At 45.9% G+C, this 18303-nt stretch overlaps 1 protein-coding gene across 1 annotated transcript in view; it reads right to left on the bottom strand.

Moving 5' to 3' along the window:
- Positions 1-8232: 8232 nt before the first annotated feature.
- LOC101174111 (proton-coupled amino acid transporter 1) overlaps positions 8233-18303 on the bottom strand; it is a 50068-nt gene continuing 39997 nt past the window's right edge. Inside the window, exon 12 of the mRNA XM_011480567.3 lies at positions 8233-9886. Coding sequence (XP_011478869.1) covers positions 9612-9886 — 275 coding nt within the window. The 3' untranslated portion in view covers positions 8233-9611. The remainder of the gene's footprint in view (positions 9887-18303) is intronic.

Genomic DNA, 18303 nt, shown 5'->3' on the forward strand with positions numbered 1-18303 from the left:
TAAAAAGAGAATTACAATAATCTAAACGAGAAGAAATAAAAGCATGTGGGCCGTCCCACAGGCGGGTCATTCCCATGTGGGCCGTCCCTCAGGTTCCGTTCTGGTCGTGGTCAAAAGGCGTTCAGCTGTGTTTTGAATGAACTGCTGCAGGTATATAGCATTTGTCTTAACACCAGAAAGTCAGGCATTACAAGAATCTATTCTGGATGTTATAAAACCTTAGATTAATCTTCAAAGGTAAGATTCCCCCCCCCCCCCCCCCCCCAACACACAAGCTTTGAATTACAACCCCGCAGAAATAATCTGAATCCAGAGTCCGCTCTGAACCAGAATCCTTGTTTTTATGTCCAGAACTCGACGCACTGATCAAACTTCGGTTCTGAAACCTAAACTATGATGACGTTCAGATCCAGGAGGACGAAACCAAACCACATGAAAATGAAGAAAGGGGGAAAAGGGGAGCTGAGGAGATCTGGAGGATGATTACAGAGGAGGTGGTGGGGGGGTCAATCATTACGCAACAAGACGCTGGGGGATTATCATCATCACTGTCTGGTGTAAATGTTAGTCAAAAGGGGCGGGGCCTGTCCACACACATACACTGAAGTGTGACAAACACACCTGTTGGCTCCAAAAATCTTCACATGCAATCATGGCAACATGTACTCAACACAACTACAGCTCACACGCACACACATGCACTCAAACCAACACATGTGAAGTGTTTCATTCTGTCACACATACTATGTTTGCAGGTGAGCCGACACCTGTGCAGATTAAAGCTGAACTCCTGTCAAAGTGAGCGTCTGTGCAGCGTTTCTTTTTTCTGCACTTCAACACATCGGACTGATTTCATAAAGTTTACATGTTCATATTTCTATTTTTCACACTCATTGGTTCCTCAAAATTGCACTTCTGTTGTAAAAAACAGAGTTTGCTGACATAACGAAAGCTCAAAGTCTTTGTGAGTAAAACTGTGTCGAACCTGAAGATGGTTTTTTTCTCTGAAAAAGGAAAATGCAGAAAAAAGGCTGAAGCTTCTCTTTTCTATCCTCAGAGAAACATGTTGCGTATCAGCGGATCATTTATGTTCTTCTTGTCTGCTCAAAGGATCTGTTTGCAGAAAAAACCTGCCCTTCAGAGACGATTGAGAGATGATTGGCGCCACTCCTGCAGTGATATTGATAGAGATTGCCTTCTCCATCATGTCTGGACTGATGTACTGTTGTGCTTCAATGCCAGAGCGATTTGAGCCGTTAATGATGATGAGGCCTGATTGCTGCACACGCCGTTTGGTTAGTGGGAAGCAAATTGGTAAATTCTGAAAGGGAGCAGTCCCTTTGTGTTCTCTGGTTTGTGTTGATGCTTCCAGAAGAAAGTTCACACTTTCGTCGCACAAATGTCGGCTGTATAACAAACCGGCGCCGGCTCCACGTCAGCCGCCTGTCTGAATGAATCGTCTGCATTAGCGCCTCCCCAAAGAAATGAATGACATTAATGACATTAAAGAGTGCAGCGCCAAACGTTACGCAGGAAAATGAACCGCAGAGGACCCCCTCCTTCACCCCTCTCAGTTCCAACCAGCCTTCCTCTCATTTAGGCGGCGAGGATTACGTGGGCCAAATGCTGTGAAGCATTCAGTCAAGAAACAAGGAGAAAGAAGCTGGAAAAGCTCAAAAACGCATCTCTGAGGCTTATTTTAGGCTTTTCAGTCACATAAATATAAAAACTTTATTGTGGAGCAGCTCACAAAACAAGACAGCGACGTTTGCTAAAGGAGATTCCAGGGACTCCAGTATCGTTTTCTGAAAACTCGCTGAATAAAGACAATTTGTTTGTAAGGCAAACAGCCCACAGTGAAGTGAGTTTACAATAGAATAAAAGCTTTAAACTGTGTGTGGCCTGTCTTATGGGTCATTTTGACCCATGGAATATAAAACCATTTCAACACCTGAACAAAAGTTCAAAGGCCACACAGATAAACACACTAGATACACACACACTGAAGCAGAAGGTGGGTCTAGTGTGATGCTGGAAGAAAAACCCCATTCAGTGGGGCAAAAAAGTATTCAGTCAGCCACAAATAGTGCAAGTTCTCCCAATCAAAAAAGATGAGAGAGGCCTGTTTTCTTCACCATAGGTATATGCAACCTTGCTCATGCACATAATTGCATAATTGACAGCACTGCCCAACTCCCTGATAGTAGCGGGACCAGGACCCCTTAAAAACATCCGGGTTGGGTCACTGCTTCAAGCTTCCAGTTGACTGATCTGCTGTGGCGGCACGTGAACGGGATTCCACTGCCTAAAACCTCAACTGTGACAAATGAGGGACAAAAAATCCTGAAAGTCACATTGTCGAACTTTTAAGGAATTTCTTTGTAAATTAAAAAAAATATGTTTTTTTTAACTTGTTCTGTCCAACAGCTGTGTTGGAGATATTTTACTTTAACAAGAGGGGTTATTAATCTTCAGACAAACCAGAGGTATGTCTGAATAAACCCCTTTTGTAATTGAGGCCAGACTTTATTCATTTTAATCATGTTTGACAATCTTTGGTGTTGGACCGGACGGAAAAGGAAAGAAGGGAAGAAGAGAGAGGGATGTTAGAGAGGGGGGGGGTGATAGTGAGAGAGGGGGTAAGACCATGAAGCAGCATAGAGCAGACAGGTTTACTGGTTGTTTATCATTACGGTACGGTTCAAATGTAGTACAAAAAGGGCGGGGCCTGTCCACACTCACTGAAATATTATCAACACACCTGCTAGCTGCAAAAATGTCCACATGTCAACATACACACAAAACAGATAGTGTTCACGAACGCATACCTATGCCTTTAAACCAACTAGTGTGAGATATTTCAGTCATTCAATCATGCAAACTATTAGTGCAAGAAAAAGGAGGAGAAGCGCCCAGCCACCCCCACACCAAGACCCCCGCCGCAGCAGCAGCGGCAGCCGGAACCCCCCAACGCCACACGGCAGGCAGGGAACAACCGCCCCCCGGGCGACCACATCCGCCACCCATGCCAGGACCAGCAGGACCGCCGCGAGGCCCCCAGAGCCAGAGAGTAGGGAGGCATTGGGTGGAAAGAGAGCGCCGCCCCAGCCCAACCAGGAGAGCAGCCCCCCCGCCGCGCCGGGAGAGCCACACGCAGGGCCCCACCCCAGAAAGGCACCCACAGCCCCAGAAGAGCACCCCATCACCACCCAGGAGTTCCGGGCATCCCCCCGCCCCAACCCCAGGTACGAGCCAGGACCCCCCAAGGGGGACCCGCTCCGCACTGCAGGCAGCCACTCACCCGGCCCACGGTTGGATCAGGGAGGAGCAAGGCAGGGGCCAGCCGCCCCCGCCCAGGAGGGGAGCACCTCAGGGAAAAGGGGGGGCCCACAAGGGTGTTGTAAACATGGCCCGACCAGGCTCGGCCACAGTTGAAAATTTGGCAGGGCCCAGCACTCAGGGGCAAGGACCAGAACCCACCCCCCAGGGACACGGACACCCCTGGCTCAGGTGTAATGTTACCCCCCGCGTGGAGAGAGCACCGCCGGGCCCAGGAAACCGGCACCAAGGGGACACGGCCGCCATTGCCAAGGGCCCCGTACCCCCCACCAGGGAAGGGGTAGAGGACAGATGGTCCTAGGTCCCACCTTCCTTGCACAATGTGTGCGCGTGTATGTGTGTTTGTGAGGGTGCGTGTTTGCATGTGTCTCTGTTTATGTTGGAATGTATATATTGAAGGGGGAGGGGTGTGTGTAGTAAGGGGTGTGCAGTTAAAATTGGCGGGTAGGGCACTGAGGGGACATCTCCTGATTACTTACAGTGATGTCCCCTCACCCTCCCCACCAAGGGGCCCTAAATGTCTAACGTGCAAATAAAATCGAAAGAGGGGGGGCCCACTCCATACGGCAACTATGGGAGGGGGACCAATGCCAAGTAGCCCCCCCCCCCAAGGCGCATCGCAGGCTAAACCCCCCACCTCTCACCCTAATATGAGGTTATATGAGGAAGGGGGTAAGTTGGGGACAGCTGGTAGAGAGTCCCCTGGTGGTCAAACAGCTGTCCCCCAGCCCCCCCCCCCCCCCCAGCATAGGGGTCAGGTCCCCCCAGCCCAGGGGCCCCCATCCCCGGAGGCGCCGACACCCCAGGCCCAGCACCACCCACCCCACACAAAGCCCCGCCCCCCAGGAGCAAGTCCAGGCCCCTACCCCCGAGCGCCAGCCCTAGAAGAGCACTGGTCAGGCCTCGACGGGACCGAGGCAGCCAACCGGCCGGGGCAACCGCCATTTGCCTCCCCCCGAGCAGCCCCCCCAACCCCCCCCCAGCACAGGCAAAGTGACCACCCCCCCAAGCCAAGCCAGACCACCACTCCCCACACCCCCAAAACACACACCCCCACACCCAAGCCCAGTATTTGTTTACCTACAAACAAACAAGATCTCTGTCTCTCACAGACCTGTAACATCTTCTGTAAGAAGATCCTCCATCCTCCATTGATTACCTGTATTAATGGCACCTGTTTAAGGTTGTGGACAGGTGTCTTTTCTATAGATATCCAGTTTCTATAGATAACCACCCACACGGGGGCGGCAGGGAATACGGGAACAGGCTACACCACCAGGGACTCAAACCCTGCAGTGCCAGACGTGTCCCCCTGCTAAGGCCAGTACATGTGCAGGCCTGTCTAAAGTCTGTTAGAGAGCATTTGGATGATCCAGAAGAGGATTGGGAGAATGTCCTATGGTCAGATGAAACCAAAATAGAACTTTTGGGTAGAACTCTACTCGTTTAGTTTGGAGGAGAAAGAATGCTGAGCTGCATCCAAATAACACCAGGCCTACGGTAAAGCATGGGGGTGGAAGCATCATGCTGTGGGGCTGTTTTTCAGGAAAGGGACCAGGACGACTGATGACTGTAGAGAAAAGAATGAATGGAGCCATGTATGGTCAGATTTTGAGTGAAAACCTCCTTCCATCAGCATTGAAGATCAAACGTGGCTGGATCTTCCAGCATGACAACCATCCCAAACACACGTTACCCGGGTAACGAAGGAGTGGCTTCATAAGAAGCATTTTAAAATCTGTGTTGCCCAGCGACAGTCCCAAAACATCACTGCTCTAGAGGAGATCTGCATGGAGGAATGGGCTAAAATACCAGCAGCAGTTTGTGAAAACCTTGTGAAGACTTACAGAAAAGTATGATTACAAAGGGTAAATAACAAAGTATTTGGCTAAACTTTTGTTATTGACCAAGTACTTATTTTCCACCATAATTTACAAAGAAATCCTTTAAAAATCAGACAATATGATTTTCTGGATTATTTTTCTTATTTTGTCTCCCATAGTTGAGGTTTAGGGCTGCACGGTAGCACAGTAGCGCTCTTGCCTCACAGGCCAAGTCCCGGCTGGGGGACCTGGACCAGAACACCAATGGGGGACCTTTCTGCGTGGAGTTTGCATGTTCTCCAGGTGCATGTGTGGGTTTTCTCCATGAACATGTCCAAAAACATGCGTCATAGGTTAATTTGGCAACTCTTATTTGTCCCTAGGTGTGAGAGTGAATGGGTGTGTGATTGTGACCCTGCGACACACTGGCGACCTGTTCAGGGTGACTCTGCCTTCGCCCATAAGTGGCCGAGATAGGCTCCAGCAGCCCCGTGACCCGGAAGGGAACAAACGGAGAAAGATGAATGAAAGAGTTGAGGTTCATCTATGTTGATAATTACAGGCCCCTCTCATCTTTTTAAATGGGAGAAACTGGCACCATTGGTGGCTGAGTAAATGCTTTTTTGAAAGAACCCGAGATAGGCAAAATCCGTGAAGTAGAAACCTTTATATTTTTCAAACAATTATTATACAATTAAATACTCTATTATACATTGAAAAGAAAGAAAAAAACATTTCACAGGCTCAAGCATTTGTTTCACAAAAAAGTACTTTAGAAACGTTTTTTTTTTCAACAAATAACTCTGTACTGTACTGTCAAATAATAATTTTAATCATCAATGTGAACAGAAGGCTTCAAATTGCGGAGATTAGCCCCGCCCACCGCGACCCAAGTAATTAGATTAAACGGTAGAAAATTTAAAATGATTATGAAAAAAATACAAAGTACAGTTGGACAAATAGTGACTCAGGTGTATTTCACTGCTGTTCAGACTGAGCCGCTGCATCCTGACTCCGCTCTGCAGTGTTTTCTTCTTTTGAAGCCCGCGGTGCAGCTGTGTTTGTTCGGGAGAAGAACATAGTGATAGGCAGTTGTTGTCGCTCTTTTTTCTATGGGTTTTAGAGAAACTCCAAATTGCAAGAGAATTTGCACGTACGTAATTTAAATTTGGCAAGCTGTTTTACGTACGTGAACATTTAAACTGCAACGTCAATAACGTTATTGACGCACAGGTAGAGAAGAAGCGTAGTGACTCTTTAGCCAATCAGAATGCAGAACACAATGCACGATGCAAATCCGTGAAGTAGCGTAACCGTGTTATAGCGAGGGATCACTGTATATACATTTTTACTTGTAATGTTCAGAGCCTTGCATGGACAAACTGCTGAACTGAACCCCTCAACTCAGCAGCTCAGTCCCTGACGTCTTCAGGCCAAAAACCTTTCCAAATTCCAAAAACCTGCTATAAAACCAGAGCAGAGCTCGCTTTTCAAGCTGTTGCTCCTCGTCTCTGGAACAACCTCCTTTGTTTGTCTGTGTGATGTCTATGATGAATGGCTGTCATTTAAAGTGTCTTTACCATGAAAGTGAAGCACTTTGTGATTAGTATCCGAGAAGGGCGCTAGAGAGATAAACATTTACTTACTTACTGAGAATGAGGCTCCCTGCTGCAAATGAACTCTGGTTCACTTCACTACAGTGTGAATGCAGACAGACTCCAAAAAGGGGAGGAGAGGCTGTGGAGAAGCAGGACTCCTGAAGGAGTGAAAACCTTCTCGGGTCTTGGGCTGCGTGCTCTCTGGAGGCAGATCTGTGCAGGCGGAGAACAATGGTGTCCACGACCAGAGGGAGTCTCGCCAAAGAGGCAAATGCTGCACCAACCCAAAGACGTGTCTGCAAAATCTGGGCTTGGTGACTGAACTGACTTTGGGAGTGAAAAAAGTCCAGAATAATTTTAAACTCCACATCAAAACAGCCTTTTGCTTTGTCTCCAATTGAGATCCAAACTTTAGAAAGTTCAGCAGGATTAGAAACTATAATGAATGGAAATGTAAAGAGTACATGTCTCCATGAATGATCTTTTTACCGTTTTAGAGGCAAAGGTTGAGAAAATGTCATCACTTCCTGTTTACTCGTCAACATTTACCCGTCCAGTAGCCGTCTCATTCGACCTTTTTCTTCAAACGTTGGCGGCCGCCTCGCGGCGTGTAAAAATGTGACTGCTGCCTCCCCGTTACAAACGCTTTCAGGCAAGTCGGAAATGTTGAAAAACCTGCATTTAGCTCACAGCGTGGTGGCATTGTGGGATATGTGACCTTTCAACGGGCGTGCCTTTTGCACGCATAGCTCAAAAACGGTCTTAAAAACGTGTGTAGCGACCCCTAAACGTTTTGAACACCTGCAACGCGCGTTCAGACGGACTTTTCATTGTAAGCGTTTGCTTGAACGTAGCTTTTCTCCGCAGCAAACCGGTTCCACCTTTAACGCCTCCGTCTTTTCTTTTTACTAAATCTAAAATACTCTGACTAGAATTAGAAAATAAATAAAATGTAATAAAACCCGCTTAGCGGGCGGAACTAATGATGCGAGCAACTGTTGGTAAATCAATCATCTGTGAGGTCAGAAGGACTGGTTCAGAGCTCTTGAACGTTTCATTCTGAACGTTAATCCATCAGGTCCGTTTAAAAGCAGTGGGCCATTATGGCACAGAATATAACCGTCTTTGAGACAGAAACATCTTTCACCATTAACTCTTGTGCTGTCTTGTGGGGTCCAGATGACCCCACTCCCAATGTGCGCATATTGGGAGTGGGGTCATCTGGACCCCACAAGACAGCACGAGAGTTCAACGAGGCAATAATGCAGTAAAAAAATCCAAAGAAATTCCTTTTTGGGGATTTTTTTAGGCATTTGATGGTCCCTTTCCTTCCTTCCTTTCTTATAGATGTTTTCTGGTTAAATTGGAATAAAGTAAAAGTGAAAGGGACTTTAAAAAAGGTCCAAATGTGACAGAATGACTCCCCAGGTGAGAGTTCTGAAAAAGCGTGGTCAGAAGAAAAAACACAGAGAGATGTTTGTTTTGTTATTTATTCTGAAAAAGGAATGAATAAATGACAAAAGTGCTGCAGTGAAAACCATCTGACTTGGCAGAAAACAAGGCTCCAGCATTTCAGTCCACCAGTTCACCTGCAGGGAAATCGCTGTTTCCTTTAGTATTATTATTATTTCTCTGTGAAACCAACATCATCTGATGTAAAGCCGGCACCGGTTGGACACTGCAGCACAGACGTGAGCTCACAAACAGCTGTGCACTGAAGCGGTATGAAAGCGTTCGTATTAGTACGAGTGTTAGCGGCGAGCCGGCGGCAGAGGCCCGCACGCTGTCACCATAACAATAAAACAGGACATGAAAAAATAAAATCCAACACTGTCAAAAAATAAAAACAGCTTGGCGAAGCGGAAACACTTCAGAAATGAATTGAGAGAAAGTGACAGAAGCGTTTGTTGATGGGTCCACAGATGCTGCAGACGTTTCTGCAGGAAACATTCAGATTCATCTGCAAAGTTTCACAAAGACGATGTCATGGCATCCATTTGGAACGTTCTTTAATGTCGGTAGAACTTCACTTTACGCTTTTCTAAAGTGACTCAAAAAATGAGTTAATTAGCAGAAACATTTTCAGACTCAAACTCTGTCAGGTCGTCATGGTGACATTAGATAAGGGGCGGAGTTGTTTCTTTTCCTGCATGATGCTAAAAATATTAAAAATGATTCAAATTCTTGTCATTCGTCGTGTTAAACACAGACTGTACTAAAACTTGACTCTCCAAACTGAAACGCATAAATCCCATCAAACCTAAGTACCTGGTGGTTTTAGAGCAGAAAAAGCTTGGTTATAGCAGTGTGTGTGTGTGTGTGTGTGTGTGGGTGTGGGTGTGTGTGTGTGTGTGTGTGTGTGGGTGTGTGTGTGTGTGTGTGTGTGGGTGTGGGTGTGGGTGTGTGTGTGTGTGTGTGAAATGGGTTGCCTACAATAGTGCAGTTTGACCACATAAGGCTTAAATCAAAGTGCCACGTTTTTTCAACACGCTGGGAGTCCGTGGATGACGGAGGAGCAGAACGGCGTTGACGGTTCAAACTTAGGGCGGGAGTCGGCTGAGGTAGTCTGATTTCTAGGTTCTGGCGTTGAATGACGGTGAAAACCGATCGAATCTCTTTAAATCTGTGGAAGGAAGCGCCTCCAACATGGAGGAACGGCTCAGCAGCGGACAGCACAGCAGGATTGCACTAAATGACTGGACGGTTGGGAGCGGGGCCGCCGCTGAAAGACGGCGCCGGACACCATGACATCCAAACACACGCGTGTCTGACAGATCAGACGGTGGAAACCGAAGACCCGCCCTAAAACGATCTGAGGTTGGTTCGCTCCCACCTGCCGTCAGTCTGTGCGTCACTGGATCAGGAAGCTGGAGAGGGTCTCCTCGTGCTTCAGCGAGTTCCGGGCGATGATCTGCTCCACGGCGATGTAGGTTCCTGCCAGGAAGCCCACGAAGCCCACCACGCTGATGAGAACGTTCTTGGCGGTCACCAGAGGAGACACGCCCTCCGAGTGGAAGGCTATGAGCTCCAGGATGGGCGGGAAGATGAGCGCCAGGAAGCTGCTGCTGACCGAGCCCACCAGCGAGATGACCAGGTCCAGCTCTGGGATCAGGATGGCCAGAACGCCTGGAACAAGACCGAGAGAGACCCGTTAAGATGATCAGAATCTGGACACTGGACATCAGTTGAAGTCTGGTTCACTTTGATTCCAACATTTATAACTTCTTTCACAAATGTGGATAAAACTTTATTCTTTATTTTATTAGAAACTCTTCACCTTAAGAGCCACAAAATGTTGATCCTGAGAGAATTTCACGAAACTTTTTCAAAGGTTTCCAAAGCAAATCTCTGAAAACCTTCCCCAAGTTTTCAAACTATCCTGATATCTTCTCAGTTTGATTCAGAAAATGTCAGAAGTCCCTTTGTGAGAAGTTTGTGATCTCAAGAAGCCACTTAGAGAAAAAAACAAAAGTTACTGATTGCTGTCTTGACAACATTTCTTCTGTAGTTCAAGTTATTCAAGTTGTAAACTGACCAATCAGATTCCTCAGTTAAAGTAGGTGGAGCCTTCTGGCCCCCACCTCCACCCTTCAAAAGGTTTGACAGAGTTGGTGTAGCGTGGAAGGGGTGTGGTCTTACAAGTTCACACATGATTGGCTAGTGTGGTTGCCACAGAAACTCAGACCGACTCTGGCCAATCACTGCTTCCTGATGACCTCTGGCTTCAACACGGCGGCGTCCGTTTTGCGGAAAAATGGCGACGGAATCGACTTCATTTGGTTGGAGTTCTATGGATGACGTCACACTAACTCACCCAGTCCAGTTCTTAGATGGTTCCTCCTCATTACAATACAAAGGAACACATGTTCTCCCCTATTCTCAGGTAGACACCAAAAACCATCACCTATTCAAATGTTCAGCTCTTTCAACTTTTTCCAGCTGTGACTTTTGCTCCTTCAAATCCTTGAACTTTTCCAGATATTCCAGGATTTCTGCCTCCATTGAAATTCATGGAGAATCCTTGGAGCAGAAGTTCGCTGGTTCGATACCCGGCTCTGGTATTTTTCACAAACATCTTTTCTGTTATTGTGCTGTTTTCACTTTATTTATGCTCAACTTTGATCATTTCTTTATTTGCCAATCATGACGTAAGTTTCATTTCCATTCAGCAATATAACATTCAAACCTGCAGTTTCTTCTGGAAATGCAGATCTTTGATTTTTGAATTTGTGTCTTTCCACGACCGTTCCACGCATGTCTAACGGACTGTTCACACATGTACCACTGATCTATAACTTTTATGTCACGTATGCGGCGCACACATGACGTTAATATTACATAATGGACGCATAAATCCCTAATGAATTACATATAAACAGAGTAATAATCACACACGCTTCATGTGTTCTTTGTGTGGTTTATTTGTACTTCTTCCGTGGTTCATTCCTGATACATCTGTGAAAGTTTCAAATAAAGACCACAACCTTTTTCACTTTTACCATGTATATGCATGTATGACCAGTGTTCATCCGTGAAATATGAGCAAGAGGTGCGTAGTGGCTGTGTGAGATGGCCTTTAGCCTTTAGCCAGGTTCTGTTGTGTTGTGGGGGGACCGTGTGATGATTTTGGTTTGGTTTGGGGCTGGACGGATTGTGTATCGGTAGGTACGTTGTCATCTTCTTTAGTGTTTTGTAAACTTTTTCTCCACGCGTGTCATTGGTGGAATTGAACTGTTTGACTGCATTAATCTGCATCATAACATTTTGTCCATAATCATCTTCTGTCGTTTTTAGCTGTGAGTTTTGAGCTCAGCGAGGCATGTTCTGCTGACGTGTTCTGCAGACGTGTTCTGCTGACGTGTTCTGCAGACGTGTTCTGCAGACGTGTTCTGCAGACGTGTTCTGCAGACGTGTTCTGCAGACGTGTTCTGCAGACATGATGCAGACATGATGCCGGTCTGGAAATGACAGAATTATGACGTCTTTAACTTTTTTATACGACACTAAATTGCTCAGAAAAACCAGCTTGATGGAGGACAGATTCTAACAAAGGATGCTGTGGAATCAAACCTCCCTGCCGCTTTGAATTGAATCTGCAGGATTGTTTTCATGCCAGTCTGAGCGAATACCAAAGTCACCTTTACCTGTTGCTACGGAGACAATCACCAACAGCCAGCCATGGAAACGAAACAACATCTGACATCAAGCTTTGCTGTCGATGAAGCCATGTATCAGCAGATGAGTTCTTCCTCACAGTGTGGTGATGAGGAGCAGCCAGGTGTGCTCGTTCTCTCGCGGCGTCTGAAACACCTTAGCGGCGGCGGATGAAAAGACTCTTTGAAGTGTAATCAATTGCTCGCCATCGCCCATTCAAGCCTGTGAAATTAACCTCAAGGGCAGGGAGAAAGGCAACCTGTCGATTCTGGAGGCGCTCCGTCAGCGCGGCGCCCAAGACTTCATCTGAAGCCGTTGGCGGCCTGAAGGGGCGAGCCGGGCTTTGGGGAGAACGAGCCGACTTAAGGGCTACAGAGCTGGCGAACGTCCCTGGAGATGCGGGGGCAGAAAGTGGGCCCCGATTGAAAGGAGACGGGAGGAGGAGGGGCGGAGCAAAGTGGAGTTACACCCACTTTGTCCTCAAACCACCTCTGAGTGAGGAAAACTAAAAATTACACCAAGGTCATTGGATAAACTTTAAAATGTAACGTTTTGTGATGTCTCCAGGAAAGAAAAAAAGCCACTTCGGAACACAATCAAAGTTCTTCAAGAGAAGCTGAGCCACAAATGTCTGGATCTTCAGATAAACGGACAAATTTGAACATAAAAAGGCTTTAGGACCCTAGAGACGAGGACCTTCACAGATCGAACGGCTAGAGTCTGAGGAGACGAGGAGGACGCATCCGGAAGAAGCTGGAAAGAAGGTCAGACCTCACTGGACTCAGTTCAGGTCAGAGGTCATGACCCAAAAGTCAGAAGGAGACTTTGGACAAACATGGATCTATGGGAGAGTTCAAGGAGAAAGACAAGAACCCACAGGAACATCTGGATGATCCACTAAACCTCTGGACAAGAGTTCTGATCAGACACAAGAGACATTTTATGGAAGGAGAACGGCCACAAACACCAAAACACAGTGGTGGGGGTATAATGGTGTGGGGATGCCCTGCAGCTTCTGGACCTAAATGATTTGCTATAACCAACAGAACCATCAATTCTGAGCGTTGGATGTAATTCATGAGGGTCCTACAGCAGTTCATGATGATCCAAATGGTCCAAACACAAACATTTATTCTCTGAATAGATTCACCAAAAAAAGGTTTTTCGGTTTCTTCTGGACTTAAATCTGACTGAGATCCTGTTGAGTTTTCTTATTGATGCCAAAAAATATCAACTATGGGGGACGTTGCTTCTACAGCTGATACAGTCACTGCAGACCTCCATGGAAATCCCTTTTCCTGGAACAAAGATGGAATCCTCCGTTTGTGGCTCTACAGATTATCCTCGCATGCTGACATCCACACTCTGCCCCGTCCTCCATGTTGATCCGAAGCTGCTCTGGAGTCCGGTAAGACTCATTAAAGGTTTGTGAGCCCATGAAGGCGCCTTAGATCCACTTCCTGCTGTGAGCGGTGCCGCTCGAATGCAGCTGATCCCACTTCATCAGAGGAAAACCACTGAAAGCTCTTTGTTTTCTTCCACCATCATTGATCTTTCTGCTTCTCTCCCCCGGAAGCCAGCTTCAACCATGTTTGGTTGAACTTTGGAGTCAAAAAACAGTCGTTAAAGCTCCAGTGGACTTGGATTTCCTGACGCTTGTGTCCGTTTACAGCAGCGTACTGATGGGAAGCGGTCTCCATGTTCATCAAATCCATCATTCGTGCAGAGAAACTTGGACTGACGCTTTAGAGGGTTTGCACTGAGCAGCAAAGAAGTTTCTTCCCACCCAAAGGCGTCCAAACGCAGATCAGGCAGCCCAGCCAGATCAAATAAGCAGCTGGAAGTCAGAAAATGAAGAAGAACTCAGAGGGACGGAGAGACGTGAGGATGTGGCAGCTTTCAGACTGTCAGCAGGCAGTTTCTGAAGAAAGCCCCCAGCTTCACAGCTAAATCCACTTAGTGGGGGGAGATAGACTTCTACAGCAAAACCCCGTCAATTACTTCCAGAGTAAGAAGGCTGCGGCCGGCAGTAAGAATGCCCCGGGGCTGGATTTAAGGATGGGTGGGGAGGCCTTTCCTTTCATTTCAGCCGAAACGTATCAGAAACTGCCCCTGTGTCTTTTTGTCTTCACCTTGCCAGCAGCGAACACCACCCACCCAGGAAGCGGCGGCGGCGGCGGCGGCAGCGGGACCGCGGTCGCCTCCAGCTCAGGGAGCCTTTCATCTGGCAAAGCCGGAGCCGGCTGAACTGTAGCTCATTAAAAATGGAGCGGCCGTCCCAACTGGCTCTCAGGATGTTTCAGCCAACGGTCGGGACCAGAATAAACAAATTATGCGAGGGGGGGCCGGCCCTGAACTCAAATGCCTCAGGAAAACAGAGAGCAGCACTAACGTGGACAGATTTCGGTCTAAAACAGTAAAATTAGAAAGTTGTCCTTAATACAAAATTTCAATTTCAAACTTGGATTGTTCGGTTTCCCGACTCAACGCTGGCTCAACCATCTGTCATGTAAAATAAGACTATTTTCGCGTGTGGAGTAACATCTTAGTTATGGGGTTTGTTGCTGCCATGTGAAGGCCTAAAGCCTTCCTAGCCCTGTGTGGGGGGGGTTGACCCGAATGGCTACTGCAGGTTCTTGGATGGTTCCGCAATCACTTTATGGCACAGAGGACAGATTCCTAACCAGGACATTAGTGAATTGTATGCTATCCACACACTAAATCCTGTTTTTGGTGCTTTTAACATTTTCTTGTGTCGTCTTTTTCCGGCTCAAAACTCTACGGTTGCATAGTTCCAATATTGCTCACCATTTTTGTTGCATCAGTCGTGTTAGGTTGGCTAAAAACGGCCTCATCATAATTAAATGACCACTGGGAACGCTTTGAACATAGAGCCAAGGATGGTTGGAGGGGGCTTTAAGGACAGTTAGTAGGGATGCACAATAAGAGGAAAACTCGTGATTCGCGACATCAGTGATTAACATTGCTGTGACGATATATAACTTACTCAAATAAAAAAACAACCAAAAACGTTGTTTCTATTTTTCTGTTTAATTAAAATCCAAATCACGATAACTTAAATGATGCACCAAATGACCCTCGTCTACATAGAAGGTGAACAGCTAACATCAAAGGCGTCTATTCCATTGTTCAGATTCATGAAGGGATTTATTTGATTAGTTAAATAATTCAAGCTGCCATAAGATTGTTTTAGCACGTTTAAAGTAACCGTTAATCGCAATTTTCACCATCTTTTGTGATCTGCATTTGCACATCTTGATATTGCGATAACAATAAATGTGCGATTTATTGTGAAGGCCTAACAGTTAAATATCCTTCTGTTAACGCAAAACTGTTCCTGGCTTCTCTCTGCATTCAATGCCATCAGCTAATTATTCAGTTGAAAACAGAAGCAAGCTTCATGAATTTCAGCTGCGATAAAATACGTGTATTTTTCCAGTGGCTTGACTGAATCACATCAGTCCTTTTAGGGTTCTTGGCGTTTTCTGACAAAAAACCTGTAAAATTACATTTGTTCTCACATAAAGAGGTCCATAAGGTTTCTGGAAGAACATTGTGTTTATTCATAAACGGAGAATTTCTAAAGGCTCTTCAAAAAATGACGACTATAAATAGATGGGGTTTTTTGCCACCACACGTCCGGTCTACTGTCTGGTGGGTTCAGACCCTGGAATCCGTTTTTATTTTTTATTTTTTTAGGAGTTTTTCCTTACAGAGAGGGAGGGTCTAACAGTTTAGTTTAGTCTGGCAACCAGCTGTTGTATTTGAAGTTTTGCACAGTTCATGAAGCCCGTTGACACAACTGTGTTGTAATATTGGGCTTTATTAAAGAAAGTTGAACTGAATTGAATATATAATTGTAACAGTAAACTTTTTCAACACAAGAAGCTTCAGCTCTGATCTGTTTGCTGGACAGAACAACATCAAATAAAAAAAGATAAGTCAGCTCCGCAAAATAACACACACTGTTCAAACTACCACAACTTTTGACACAATTTCCAACTGATTGTGAAGTTAGAAGCAGCTGTGTTTAGGTCCAGTGCTGCTTTTCTCATCAACGGTTGAAGAGTTACGGTAGTTCAGAGCTGAAGCTCTGGTCTGGAATGGTTGACTGATGTGAGAAATCATTTTGACCACAGCACTAATCAGGAGTAAAACGGTCATCTGTGTCTGACAGCTGAACACGTTTTCAACAATGGATTCTTCCAAAACAAATATGACAAACTGAAGAAGTCTGAAATGATTAGACAACAGCCCATTATCAGTTTTTACAGCAGCAACTACAGGAAACTATGTTTTGCACATAAATTCAGCACAAATGAGTTTGTGTGCAGCTAACAGTTGTTGTCGTTTGTGTCACACTGGTGACGACAACCTATTGCCTCGTTTCCCGGCTTTTTCAAAGCCAAACAGAAGTTCAGGACAAAACGAAGGTCCGGCTCTTCAAAGCTGCCTCCAGATTTATGCTTTCAAAGCACAAAAGGCCTTTTGGCTTCTCACAACTTTGACACGACTTTGCCGCCAGATAAGCAGTGTTCAGCAGTGTTGTGTTGTCAGCTAATGTAAATGCTGTAATGCCAAACTGAACTCCTTGCTGTTGGCGATGCGATGATCAAACGCCGCGTGTCTCTCAGGAGCAAACTGCATTATTACCCTGAAGGCGCTCTGTGGAATGGATGGCGACACACATTAGTAGAAGAATGATTAGCTGTTAGGTCAGGTGACTGCCCTCCCCAGAGATGAAAACGGGAGTCTGAGACATCCCAACCACACAACCGGTTGTTCCTCCAGGCACTCTAATCTAGAAAACAGTGTTAAAAAGACAAAGCCTGGCATCCCAGCTCCTGCATGGTGATGCGTAATGTCTGTAGAGTTCATCATTTATGTCGGATGTCTAATGGCGACCCCTCCGAGAAAAACACCGCCATCCTCTGACGCCTGACCCCATCCCTCGTTCTTACCCTACATAACCTCTGGTTCACCTTTGTTGACTCTGTGGAGTCAGAGATCATCTTTCTCTCTGTTTACCAACAAAGGTGAAGCTCCGCCCACTCAGGTGGGCTGTTTTAGTTGCCCCTTAGCTTATCTGAGTAACACAAACGAGGTAAATAAAGTGCAATAATGGAGGACACCACAAACATTTCAGCATTTTATTTATCTTATGTAAATGTCAAAACTTCTATGAGGCCTCGTTCAGAAAGGTTTTGTTCGACTTTCCTGACAGAACCACGTTGGCTACGGCGGTCCAGTGCTTTGTCGGGGTTCCTCTTCTGCATTCTTGATGTTTTACACATTTTTTTGGGAGCAGTAACTGCCTGCTTTTTAAATCTCCTCTGTATTGCGTCTCCTGTATAGAATGTGTTCAGTTTGCCAAAACTTCAGTCCATAAACCTTTGATTGTCATCAGATTTAATGTGGGTGTTGTTTTCAATAATCCTGGATTTTTCCATAAAAGTTTGAACTTTGAGAGTTTCAACAAGAGAGATAAAGTGTGTAGTGAGGAGGTTTACAGCCTTAAAACATCTGGAATTATTGTAAAAATAAAGATGACTACTTTATGAATAAAGGTTTTTTTTAACATCCCTCCCACAATAAACATTGTTTTCTGAAAAACACAAGCCTTAATGTTTAGTTTGGTCCTTTTCTGTGTATATTTTAATAGTAAAGTATTCTCCTGCCTAGTAGTTTTTCTTACTTCAAAGCATTTGCTCTAAGTGACTAAGTTTATGTTCAGAAAAGATTAACTATCTGCTCCCAGTCACTGACTAATAACTGAGATCCTAACAGCATCTCTGACTACAGATTTCAGATTCTGGACTGAGCTTCTCTTCAGAACCGCCTCCTCCATGTTAAACAGATTCATACGTTTATATTAGCATTCCTTCAGTGTGATTTATTTCTTTTCCGTGGAGGCCTCGCTGGCTCTGGTTCTGGTCGCTGCGTTCCCATGCAGGACCCACAAATGAATCAAAGGACTTTTTAATTTGAATTTAATTAAACTAGCTACGCTGCTGAAATGAAGTATGTAGAGTAATAACAATAAATGTGACTAATAGCATTAAGAAATGAATGCACCGCAGCTCAACTGTCCCCGCTGTGACGAGCAGGACGGCGGGAATCATGGAGTTCATCTCCATTTCTCCGACAGGCGAGCGTTCAAGCGAGCGCCAACATGAGTCAGGCTTCATTTTGGCAGAGAAGAGGTGGAGACGCTGCAGGAGTCTGTGGACAACTCTCCACAGATGTAATTACAAACACGCAGCGGACGATTGGACGGAGTTTGTCCCTCGGGACACTGTGAGAGCAATCAGAAGCGGCGGCCGCTGGACGCCCCATGCCAGTGATCCATTCAAGGGTGGCATTCAATT

The sequence above is a fragment of the Oryzias latipes genome, chromosome 10, assembly GCF_002234675.1.
Source record: "Oryzias latipes chromosome 10, ASM223467v1".
Taxonomy (NCBI): domain Eukaryota; kingdom Metazoa; phylum Chordata; class Actinopteri; order Beloniformes; family Adrianichthyidae; genus Oryzias; species Oryzias latipes.